This window comes from Vigna unguiculata, chromosome 7, assembly GCF_004118075.2.
Source record: "Vigna unguiculata cultivar IT97K-499-35 chromosome 7, ASM411807v1, whole genome shotgun sequence".
Classification (NCBI taxonomy): domain Eukaryota; kingdom Viridiplantae; phylum Streptophyta; class Magnoliopsida; order Fabales; family Fabaceae; genus Vigna; species Vigna unguiculata.
This window is the reverse complement of record NC_040285.1, coordinates 30,786,513-30,799,672: the sequence shown is the minus strand read 5'-3', so window position 1 is coordinate 30,799,672 and position 13,160 is coordinate 30,786,513. Positions and strand designations below refer to the sequence as shown.

General features: G+C 27.9%; 1 protein-coding gene across 1 annotated transcript; it reads right to left on the bottom strand.

Annotated features, from left to right (window-relative positions):
* Nucleotides 1–1,463: 1,463 nt before the first annotated feature.
* LOC114191391 (putative glycine-rich cell wall structural protein 1) lies at nucleotides 1,464–2,075 on the bottom strand. Its single transcript, XM_028080561.1, has one exon. It carries the CDS (start codon nucleotides 2,073–2,075, stop codon nucleotides 1,464–1,466), a length of 612 nt encoding a protein of 203 aa, XP_027936362.1.
* Between the last annotated feature and the right edge of the window lie 11,085 nt (nucleotides 2,076–13,160).

The window sequence follows — 13,160 nt, the reverse complement described above, 5'->3', positions numbered from 1 at the left end:
ATTCGCTTGATATAAATTGACATTCTGCACTCGACTTCTGACAAAAATTATGATTAACCTTAAATGGAATATGTAGACATGCATAAATTACTTTAATAACTTTATACCAAAGTTCTTGCAATTGACAGAGGGGGGCCATGGCCCCCCAAATTTTTTTAAATCTATATATTTTAATATATAATTTTAAATATATTTTTAAAAATTTAATATTTTTAATATATTGTATATATTTTATTTTCTAAAAGTTTTTCATATATATATATATATATATATATATATATATATATATATATATATGTGTGTGTGTATAAAAGAATTTTATTTTTCACATTTTCAATCTTATCTCTTAAATATTTTTTTTAAATTAAAATAATTATTTTATTAATATTATATCATTTGTTTAATTTAATCATATTTTTATTTAATTATTTTTTAGATTTTATCATTATAAATGAAAATTAATTATAATAAAATTATAAAAATATTTGTATTTAATTTTATAATTATAATAATAAGAATAATTATTTTTATTTTTATTTTTATTTTTATTATAATTAAAATAAGTAAATACAATATTTTTTATTAGTGTATATAAAAAAATGGATATTATTCGTTTGGTTCCAAATTTTTTTCAAAAATATTAAGATGGTTTTTCAATTTTCTTAGTTTCAATTTAATTTCGATTTTTTAAAAAATGATACAATTTGGTCATTTTTTGTTAATTTTTATTGGGTGAAGATTTTTTAATTAAAATTGAAGGTGTGAATAAGGATTATTTGTTTCATTGATGTAATTGACATAATTCTGATGTTAATTTTGATGAAAAATCTTTATAACACTTCAAACAGATTTAATAAAAAGAACCAAATAACCAAATTATATCAAGTTTAAAAAATTGGGATAAAAAAAAATTAAATAACCAATTTGATATTTTTAGACAAAAAATGAACCAAAAGAATAATTCAATCAAAATTTTGATACCTCAAAAATATTGATCGAAGATCCGTCGCTTAACTGTACCATATATATATATATATATATATATAAATAGTTAAATATTGTTTTTTTAATTATATAAGGAGTTGAATGAGATATTATGTATGACATGAGTAACGGATAAAGCTGCACGAAAAATTAGTTGATGAGAAGTTTTTTTCACCCCATTAATATTATTACATTTTTTTGTCAGTGTATTAATAGGAAAATGGAAGTAATAAATAAGAGAATGTATATAAAAGGGAAAGGTGTTTTATTAAACTCGGAATTTCTATAAGATAATCTATTCTAATATTACACAGTAAATTATATTTATATATAATAATAACCAACTAATCATGAAACCTGTCTAATATCACATACCATGCATGCATCACCAAAGTGATCACACTGCAATTTATTTTCGGAAATCACATGTAACATGGCAATTACTATTATATCATATAAAGCAAAATCATTTCGCAAGTTTAAGGGAACTCATCATTTCCTCCTCCACCCCAACCAGATCCATAACCATACCCTGATCCACTTCCATACCCAGAACCTCCATTGCTACCTCCTCCGCCACCTCCACCACCACCTCCTCCACCACCACCACCACCTTGTCCTCCCCTTCCACTTCCACTTCCACTTCCGAAACCCCTTCCTTCACCACTTCCGAAACCAGAACCACCGTTACCTCCACCTCCACCACCTCCTCCACCTTCCCCACCTCCTCCTCCACCATTCGTACCGCCACCAATCCCGGAGCCAGACCCTGACCCGTATCCATACCCTGATCCGGACCCGAACCCAGAACCACCCGTTCCTCCACCGCCACCACCACCTCCTCCTCTTCCACCGCCTCCACCACTTCCTCCTATCCCTCCGCCATACCCTTCACCCCCACCTGAGCCATACCCCGATCCATACCCAGAACCACGTCCAATACCACCGCCGCCACCCCCTCCTCCGCCACCCCCTCCTCCACCACCACCACCTCTTCCGGTAAAAAAACTTTCTGGGACCCTGGCAGCAAATGCAAGGTCGAGAATGAACAAAGCAATGAAAGCAACCCCTAATACCTTGGAGCTTGCCATGATGAGCAAATCAAGTTTTGTGAATGCTGAAAATGAGAAATGTGATGGTTTATTCTCATTCGAATGTGACGAGTTTGAGGCAACAAAAGGGTATATATAGAGTTTGCAAAGTAGAAAAAGCAAAATCTTTTTCTAGCACCTTCCTCTGCTTAACACCTAACCAGTTACTATTCCATTATATATGTATCTCATCATTATTCTCAAGTAACGTGTTGCAGAGGATTCCTTATAGTGCTGCTCCCATTGCACTTCCACTTCCACTTCCACCACTCCAATCTCTGCCATATATATTCAAATTTTCCAATCAAATAGTTTAAAAACAAATCATGAAATTCCTTCTTCATTCCAATAAATTTAACATAATTTACTCCTTTTAGCTATTTCTTTGTTGCATGCATCTAATTGATCTAATTAATTAATTTTTTCTTTTTTTGGTACGTTCTAAGTGATTTTAATTGTCTTATAATAAGTGGGTCGGATCTTAATGAAATCCTGTCACATAGACTTTTATATTCTTAAATAAAAAGAGTTGCATCCTTACTAATAATTATAACTTTTGGCCAGATGATAAACGTTCTATCTAACAATTGATATTAGAGTTAAGATAACAAAGATTCCTAATAAAATAATTACTTAAAAAGAAATTGTTGCAAATAACATATGACTAATAATTATAACTTTTGACAAAATGATAAAGGCTCGATCTACCGTCCACATCTTCTGATATCCATTACAAATATTAATTAATAAGTTTAGTCACAAAAAAAAAAGTTTGACATATGAAGTGATGGTTATAACTCATTCTTAATTTAGTTCCACTTTTGACTTAACTTTACTCGTTTTAAGTTGTGGGAGTGGAGTTGAAGTCAACGAGCCGCGTCTCTTCTCGTCAACATGTTCACACATCAAAACCCACTAAATTTCATAAATTACAAAGCTATACTTTTTTTTCCGTTTTTAACTTAAAATTAGAAAAACAATGTTAACATAAATGGAAATCCTTTAACAAAACTTAAATACTGATAAACCTAACTAGTTTTATTTCATTGAATAACACTTTTTGAAATGTTAATAATTTTCAATGACTTCTTTTATTCATGATATAAAATTCCAAAAAAAAACTATTTTTTAAATGAGATTGGCAAAATAAAATTATAAGAATTAGCCTTTTTATTTGGTAAGAAAATGTTTATTTATTTTTTTATGTTTCGTATATTATAGATCTATTATTAAAAATGTTCTGATTGGTTACTGTGTGTTATATATTTGTAAAAAACGTAATTAAGACCTTTGGATTCATACAAATAAAAACAATCTATCTTATCAATAAATACTAAAGATTTGAACACGACTTAACACACTATAATGTTTTTACTCTTTTCTAAAATCACAAGTTAAATAGTTTGCTGCGGAGAGTAGGTGACTTGTTGTATTCATTAATTTTATTATATTGTATGGGGTTAATATCATTTAGCCAAATGATATTTTGTTGTAAATAAAAATTTAAATTTATACCATTTTTGGGTCTCTATATATATATTTTATATATATATATATATATATATATATTGTAGAAGTGATAACATTCCAAGAAAAAATTATATTTCTTGTCAATTTTATTTTGAATTATTTTTATAGAAAAATACTTATAAATTTTGTTATGAAAAGAAAATTTGCAAAAAATTACTGTTAATGTTTTTGCAAAATATTTTATATAAAACATTTTTCACAACAAATTTTGTAAGAAATAATTACGAATTTTATAATTTTGTAAGAAATAATTATCTATGAAGAAATTACCTGTCAATTAAGATTTTTAGAAAAAATTGTAGAGAAATATTTTTTCTTGCAATTTTTTTAACAAATTTGTAAAAAAAATCTCATGTAATATGTAAATTTTATTAGTACGAAGACTTTGTATTATAAGCATTTTGTGTAAATTTATATATATATATATATATATATATATATATATATATATATATATAAAAGTGTTAATTTAATTCAATGGTTAATTTAGAGTTTGTCTTGATTTTTTCAAAGAATTTGTATTAAATATTACAAGTGATAATGTATAATACAACAAGATTTTGGATTAGTGGGATGTTTACTGTAAAGCCATTTTTCAATAATTCAGTGAACACGCGTCTACGTAATATACGATTATTCTCTTCCATATTAGTGACACTAAGAGCAGTTTTTTTCCTCTATAATTAAGTATTCTGATTAACTGAGAGTTAATTTATATATATGTTTTATATATGGTATTTTATTTTCCTACACATAAATAATATAAAGGTCCTAAATCATGGCATTAAGCAAATAGTATACACATGTATTAAAAGAAAATAATTAGTTGAGTTCATAAATGATTAATATACTAACTTTACTTTTAGACTTAGAAAGGCACTATAGATTATACCTTTCATTGCCTTCTGTATCGCACTCTGCCCTCAATCATTACACCATTCAAAACATCTTTATTTTGCATTGCCATCTAAATGGGTTTTACTTGTAAATTTTGTGAATTGTATTTGGCATCAATATTAGTTTACTTCAAATTCAATATCATTTGGTTTTTATTAGTTATATATTATTTAATAAAATTATTGTTAGTTCATGGAATTAATAAAATTATTGTTAGTTCATGGAATTTACAAAATAAATGGAGCTTATAAAAGTGAAGACTATGTTTAACATGTAGATAATATCTGCATTTTTTAAGGTTTAATTAAATTTTAACCACCATATAAATTTAAATATTTTTAATTGATTTTCTATTAATTTCTTATCTTAAATACTAATTTGGTCCATATTTTCATTGAATTTTTTTAATGTAGTCCTACTTTTTTTTTCCAATAAAGTCCCAATTTTCGTTACTTTTGTTTAATTTAGTACTTTTTGCTAACACCATATAAATAGTTAACTAAGTATGTCACATGTTACTTCGTGTTTTTTTTAATTAATTAGTTTATTTTTATTTTTTTAAAAATATTCCACATGTCAAGTCAAGATCTTGGTACATGATAGCAGTGTCATATGTCAATATCACATGTTAGTGTCTTATGTTCAATTCAGTCATAGTTTTGATTAATTTTGTTCAATTTAATTTCAAATTTTTAAAAAATTGAGCAATTTTGTCACTCTCCAAAGTTTTCAAATTATCCTTCTAATTTTACACTAACTCTAACCCTTGTTTTAACCAAGTCTAACCCCATTTCAAACCAACTCTAATCCTATTTTTTACAAGTAAAAAATATCTAATAATTATATTTTAATAATATAGTTAGAGTTGATTTAAAAATAATGAAATAAATGCTTAATAAAAATAAAAATTTTAATAAAAATAAAAATAAAAATTTTAATAAAAATTTCAGTATAACACTTATATAAAAAATAAATTTGGTCTCAATTTGAAAAGATATAAACTTGTTCCATTCAAAAAATAATTTGGGATTGAATTGAACAAAATAAATGCAAATTGAGACTAAATTGAACATAAGACTGACAGGTGATACTGACACTGTCAATATGATATTGCTATTGACACGTGACAGTAACTCTAACCTGGGTCACTGATATTGGCATGTGACACGATTGACTTGACATGTGAACCATTTATTTAAAATTAAGAAAAAAAAATAAAAAAAAATCACGAACTGATATGTGACACACCTTTTTCTCATACGTGAACTATTTAAACGATGTTAATAAATTTGATTACATTGAATAAAATTAACAAAAATTAAGACTTGATTGAAAAAAAAAATATCACATTTAAGCCTTTTTTTATTAAATAGTTAATACTTTTTTTTATTTTAATATTTTGTTATTTGAATTTTATTGCAATCAAATGCTATCTTTTGTTTTATATTTAATTCACCGGGAAACTTGTTTATTTTCTCTTCAATTTCAATTTGACAAGTCAACTAGTTGATTGAAGAAAGAAGATTCATAAGTTGAAAATAAAAAGCGAGAATAATAATTATATTATCTTATATATATTGATAATAAAATAAAATGACATAGTGTTTGAATAATAAAAAATATTTTAAACATAATTTTTTTTATTAAAGATTTAATTCAGAATACACGAATCTATTAAGTTGATAAAATTTAATTAAATGAATTTTTATAATACATACTTTTGTGCATACCGGAGAGATTTAACCCATATCCAAATCTAGATTAATTGAGATATAAAATGAAATTATTTTATAAAAAAATAATTATTTTACCATAAAAGGTAAACTAAATTTTATTTTAATTAGGATATTTCAAAATATTTTAGTGTGATAAAAAATATTTAATTTTATAATAATTTTATTTAATGTTTAAGTTTTAATAAAAGTATTTATATTTAGTGTTGAATTAAATATATTTTTTGTCTTCAAATTAGTAAATTATTAGCTTTCATTTGATGTGTTTTAATTAGTATTTTATTTGAAGTTTACAAAAGTGATATTTTTATACAAATGCATGAAAATTATATATTATAATTTATTATAAGATTTTGTTTTTCTTACGTGAAACACTCACATGTTCACATGTTGTTTATAAGTAATGACAAATATTCATCAATAATTTTGGAGGAGTTAAAATAATATATTCAAGATTTATATCTTTAATTATTATCACTAATAAAATAAAAATAAATAATAGGATCATTAACATCACATTTCATAATAAGTGAAAAAATTGAATTTGTGTTGTTTTTAATCTTCACTTGTTTCATTTTAAAAGAAATGAATTTATTCTTTTATTCTTTATTTACACTTATTTAAAAAAGAATTTGATACTAAAAAAGATAAGTAATTATTAAAAAGAAAATCTATAAGCCCCAATACTTTACTTTTAATGTTCATAAAAAAATAGTATACAAAAAGACTACAAAATGATTCGAGAGTAAAAAAAATATGAAACTAATATTTTAGTATAATTGATAAAAAGAGAGTTAGCTTCAATTTTCTTTGAAATGGAATAAAATGTGAGAAATGAGAACAAATATAATGGATAAAGATGAACATAAAGGATAAGAATGTGTTCTTTTGAAAAGATGGATTTGGAGAGGCTATGAGAATGAATTTGAATGAATATGGATGGATTTGAGTGGATATTTTTTGTTTTTCTTTGAGAAGATTTGAAGGTGAAAATGAGTGAATTTGAAAATGAAATTAATGGAAATTTGTGAGTGATTTGATTGATATGATAAATAAAAATATTAAATATATTAAAAATATAATATTACTATTTTACAATTGTTGTTAAAATTAATTAATATTATTAATAATTATTTATTATACATATATATAAACAAACCATACACATGGATCAATTCACTAATCAATCCTCACTAACTCACAACACACACCAGGATCGGATCCTCACTAACTCACATACACACAACACAAACACCCTTTAACAAATCCCACCCACACACAACGCCCTTTAACACATCTCACCCATACACAAGGAACATAATGATAAGCTCGTAGTTCATCCTTGCAAATCTTCGCAACTTTGGCGAGATGAGAAATTAAAAGTATATGGTAAATTTGTTGGCACTCTCTCTCTCCAATTAGCAAATAAGATCACCACCTATATCGCAAATCCATCCCACCAAAATCATCCATCCTGCAAATTAGCTCATTGCGTGAGTAAATTACTATTTATTAACATTAAATTACACATTTCATAAAAAAAATTAAAAATCTCCCTAATTAGTTAACATAAATTTTCATATTATATATATATATATATATATATATATATATATATATATATATATATAATTTTTAAAGTTTGGGCACCAAAGAATCTTCCACCTTTCAAGAAGATTTGTCACTTAGAAAATTAATTTTTTAAAATTCATGACGAAATATTTCGTATTTTAATTTAAGAATGTGTTCACAATTTAAGTATGTATATAAGTATCATATTAGGTAAAAAAATAACTTAAGAGAATTTGAAGCTATAATAGTATCGAGAAATAAATAAATCTGATTACATATTTGAAATTGTAATAATTAAGTTATTAACTTTAATTAACTTTAAAGGATGGCTTTGAACATCAAATTTAGTTACAAAATTTTAAATTATTTGTAATTGGACCTAGAGTTATAAAAGGTTACATAATAGAAAAATTGAGGAGGAGATAAACTTTCTTTTAGATTTAGACAAAGGGAATTAAGTTCATAATAAAATGAGATTGTGATTATTTTTAATAAGATTAAATATTAGTATAACATTTTTTGTAAATAAAGTGATAAATGTCTTGCTTATTCTTGAATTGTTGTTTAATATTTCTTCATGGTGTCATATTAATTGTTTGTTCAATTAAATAATAAATATGACATGGTTTGTAGTTAAAAGAAATTAACAACAACTATCTTTCACAATTATGCAATAGAGTAACGACACTTTAGCAATAAGGCACTGATTGTACTATGATGAAAACTATCTTTGGTATGTATGCGAGTGGAGTGGAAGAAATTGTATGGTCAATTTGGTCCTCGGTCTTGACTTATTTACAATCCAGCATATAGCTTCCTGCATGAAACATTTCGATACGTGAAGCTCTGTATTTTTGTAATTCTCTTCGTTCAAATTGGCATTCTGCAATAAACTTATGACAAAAATAACCAATTCCAAAAGTAGCATACAGGTAGAAAATGTTGACAACTCAATTCCTAAGGCATTTATCTCATGAACTTTATTACTTATCGGCTTGCTTGGCTTTCAGTTTGATTTTAAAATTTCAAGTCACTTCTCACATAATTTTATTTTAATTGTTGGGTGTAATTATTTTGTATTCAATTTAGTTGTTTTTATATATATTTTTATTTTGTCCGGTCTCTTTTTTTTGAATTGAACAACTCCTTTTTTTAATTGTAACTAAATTTATTATTTGTACAAATGTTGTGGAATATTTTGTTAAAATTGACTTTTTTTAATTAAATATTTCTGAAATTATTTTTAAGTTATTTAAATTATTGAATTGCATTTAAATTAATTAGTTTTTATCTTATAAAAAGACATGTATTAATAATATATTAATTTTAAATACTTACTCTTGTAATTAAAACTTAAATTTATTTAATAAATATAATAATATTTATATAATAAATAACAAAGTAGTTTAATTTAAAATAAAATAAAATATAGAACAAATATCTGTTTGATTTAAAAATATTAAAATGAAAATATTTAAAAATTAATTTTTATTATATAATTAAAAAATTAAAATATACAATAATTTAAGACGGTAAAAAGTCAATTTTAATAAAAATATAACTATAACATTTATAAAAATAATAAATTTGGTCTCAATTTATTAAAAGACAATGTGATTCCATTTTGAAAAAAGAAATGAGACTGAATTGAATCTAAAAATCGTATATATGAACTAAATTTCATTATTGTGACATATGACACTGAATGTGACACGTGACACTCTTTTGTCACATGACACTAATAGTGTCATATGTCATACCATGAAATCTAACATGTGGAATATAAATTTATTAATCTATATATTTATAATTTTAAAATAAAATTTAAATAAAGTTTAATATAAAATATAAATTTAAATAAATTAAATGTTGTTAAAAATATATAATAGAAATATCACTTGTAATAAAAGTATCATCATTACATTTATAAAAAAGTTAAATTTGTTCTAAATTTGGAACACATGAAATTAAATTTTTTTTAAAAAAATTTGGGACTAAAATCAAATCAAATTAACAAATATGAGGACCAAATTGAGATTCATACATTAATTTGACACGTGTCATCATATTAGATTGACACGTGCCACACTACAGACATGACACGTGGCATAAATATTTTTTTTAAAAAAATTTAAAATTTAAAAAAAAATTCAAAATTCAAAAAAAATTCAAAAAAAATTCAAAAAAACTAGGAGCTGACACGTGGCACCTACTTAACGGTGTTAGTTATCTACTAATAGAAATGACCTAATTGATACTAATTTACAAAAATTAGAACCTAATTGAGACTAATAAAAATACGAGGACCAAATTGAGATTCTACAACAAAAACGAGGACCAACGGAGTATTTTAACCTAATTTTTTATAAGCTTAAAGATTACAAAAACAATGTTAACTTAAATGGAAATCCTTTACCAAAACTTAAATATAAATAAATCTAACTAGTTATTTTTTTATTGAATAATACTTTTTCAAAATATCTTTCATTCAATAAATTTTAACGAATTCTTTAATTCATGATATAAATTAAAAAAAATAATTGAATGAGTATATTATAGATTTGTTATTAAAAATGTTCTAATAGGTTATATATATATATATATATATATATATATATATATATATATATATGTATGTGTGTGTGTGTATGTATGTATATGTATATGTGTGTGTGTGCATGCGTGTGAATGCACACACGTGCATGTATATACATGTATGTGTCCGTGTGCATGTGTGTGCATGTGTGTGCGTATATGTGCGTGCGTGTGGGTTGGTGGGAGTGTAGGTGTGGATGAGTATATGTTTCTGCATAGTGATAGATCATGATAAAAAGTTTGAAGGGGCCAAAATAATATATTTAAAATTTATATATTTAATCATTGTCACTGATATTGTGAGATCCAGAAAATTCATAAAAATTAATAATTAAAAGAATATAAGAGAGGAAGGGTTGAGACTACCTTAGGAGAGTTCTTTAATAAATTTTAGACAAAAAACAATGTGAACCTAAGTGGTTTAGAGCTCTTAATTAGGTTGAAGGGACTTGGGTTCAAGTCTCGAGCATGTTATTAGTAGATTTATTTAATTTTATTGTATTTTGCTATTATATTGTGAATGCGGAGGCATGGTTTAAGGTGGCATGTGCGTAAGAATTGACATGATTTGTTTGATAGCTTGTTGGATGTGCATAGACTTGGTGGGTGGAAGGGTGCAAGTTCGAACCTTGGTAGGTATAAGTTATATTTTTTTTATGCTTAATCTTTTGCTAAAGAAGGAAAAGCTAGAAACTCTAGAGATCCTCTAAGAAAACGTAGAGGCAGTTGTTAGGGAAATAAAAACACTAGTTAATAGCCACATACCTTTGCTATTAATTAAAGTAGAAGCTTCGGGGACGAGAAGAGATCATTGGAAAGGCACTAGGAGCAAGGAAGTCGGGTAAGGGAAGTTGTTCATGTGTGTTAATTGTATTTTTTTCTCTGTTTTGGTATGATTTTGTGGCCTGATATTGTGTTTACCATTTTCGCGTTCAAATTCGTAAGTTCTGGGCAAAATTTACCAGAACCGCCTGGCGGATAAGGGTGCTCCGCCAGGCGACGCAACTGTCGCAGGGGTTTTCTGGGTTCTGTGATGAACCGCCTGACAGCCATGGTGGACCCGCCAGGCGGCGCGCACTGGAACTGCATATTTTGACCTGTTTGATGCTTCTGTGATATGGTTGAATTGCTGTAATTATATAATACTGATGATGCTTTCATTGACGTGATTGAATACTGATTTAACGGGTGTATGGAAATCCGATCAATGTGTATTGGTTGTATGAATGCTATGGTGTATGTTGATTACAATTTGGAATTTAGAGGAAGCAGTAATGTGTTATTGAAAGTCCCAATTAGAGTGCATAAAATGATCTGTGTGTGCTACTTAAACTAATGCATGTGGTTAAATCTACGATGAGAAATTGAATTGGAAATTTAGGGGTAATAGGGTTTTCTGCAGATGCGGGAAATCTGGAATTTTCAGGTTTCTGATGTGCCGCCCGACGATATGCTATGTGCCGCCAAGCGGTATTGAGTGGCCAGTGGTGATCGGCGCGCTCAGTGGGTTAGGGTGTGCAGTGGAGAATCACAGATTTTATTATGGGTGTTAGGGAATGATTTTTAATATAAAATGGGGGTACTTGTGCGGTGTAAGAGTCACCTAGTAGGATGGGTTGATGCATGAACTATATTATGTGGACTTGAGATAATCGAATGAATATACTGGCAAGACTATTTTGGTACCATCATATGCGTGTTCAGAATGCTAGTATGCAGTTGCGCTTTTATGAAATGTATGACATGTCGATAATGCTTAAAGTGTCATATTAAGTGAAAATAGAGCATGTGAATGATTTGGGTGGTGAGTAATGCTATAAACTATCATTTGGGGATGTACGATATGAAAATAGTGTCCTTGTAAATAAATGGGGTAATACTGATAATGGCATTCGGGTCATAATATTGCATGTGCAAGTCGGGGACTGAGTTGTGTATGTTTAACTTCCAATAATCATGAATGAGTGCTTACTTGGTTGAATGCTTGGGAGTTGGATGAGTTGATGATTTGTAGTACTGTAAATATTGGTAGCTAGTGATCTGGATGTGAGATTTAATGGTTGAATGTGCATGAAAATATGTGCAAGTATATAAACCAGTAGAGGAGTGTCTTTACTGGTGTGGCGCCCGGCGGTGGGAGAAGCCCCGCCAGGCGGTAAGCCACACAACAGAGCTGATGGTGAGGTCAGGCGCCCGGCGGTAGAAAGACACCGCCAGGCGGCCTGGAGCGTGTTTCACCTAGCGGTCTTTGGAGGGGTGCCAGACGGGAGTGTAGTGGCAGAGGTCCTTTGCAGATGGATTTGCATGGACGTTTTCTTTCCTTTTCTCAGTAGCTTGGTCAAGGATATGCTGGATTGGTTACGAGCAGGGAGGTTCGTAACGGAGTTGTGAGATGCGTGATTGATGCAGGCGGGGAGGTCCGTATCGGTTGTACTCTTGTGTGGGGATACGAGCGGGTAGGTTCGTATGTTCCGAGCTCACACCTGAGGCTACTATGGGCGGGGAGGTTCATAGTAGGTGTTCACGCATGTTGGACTACGGGCGGGCAGGTTCGTAGAGTTGGACTACGGACGGGGAGGTCCGTAGAGTTGGACCACGAACGGGTAGGTTCGTGAAAGCATGATAATCCCTAAGGACCAAGGTTGTAGTTGAATCTTTCTCATATAGGTTATGAGATTGGAAGTATATTGTGAAAACGAGTGTACCAAACTAAAATTAATTAAACTAGATTGGGGTAAGAGACAGTTTATTTTGTCTT

Excerpts from the sequence above, each read along its gene's own strand:
- LOC114191391 (XM_028080561.1), bottom strand. The coding sequence starts at position 2,075 with ATGGCAAGCTCCAAGGTATTAGGGGTTGCTTTCATTGCTTTGTTCATT.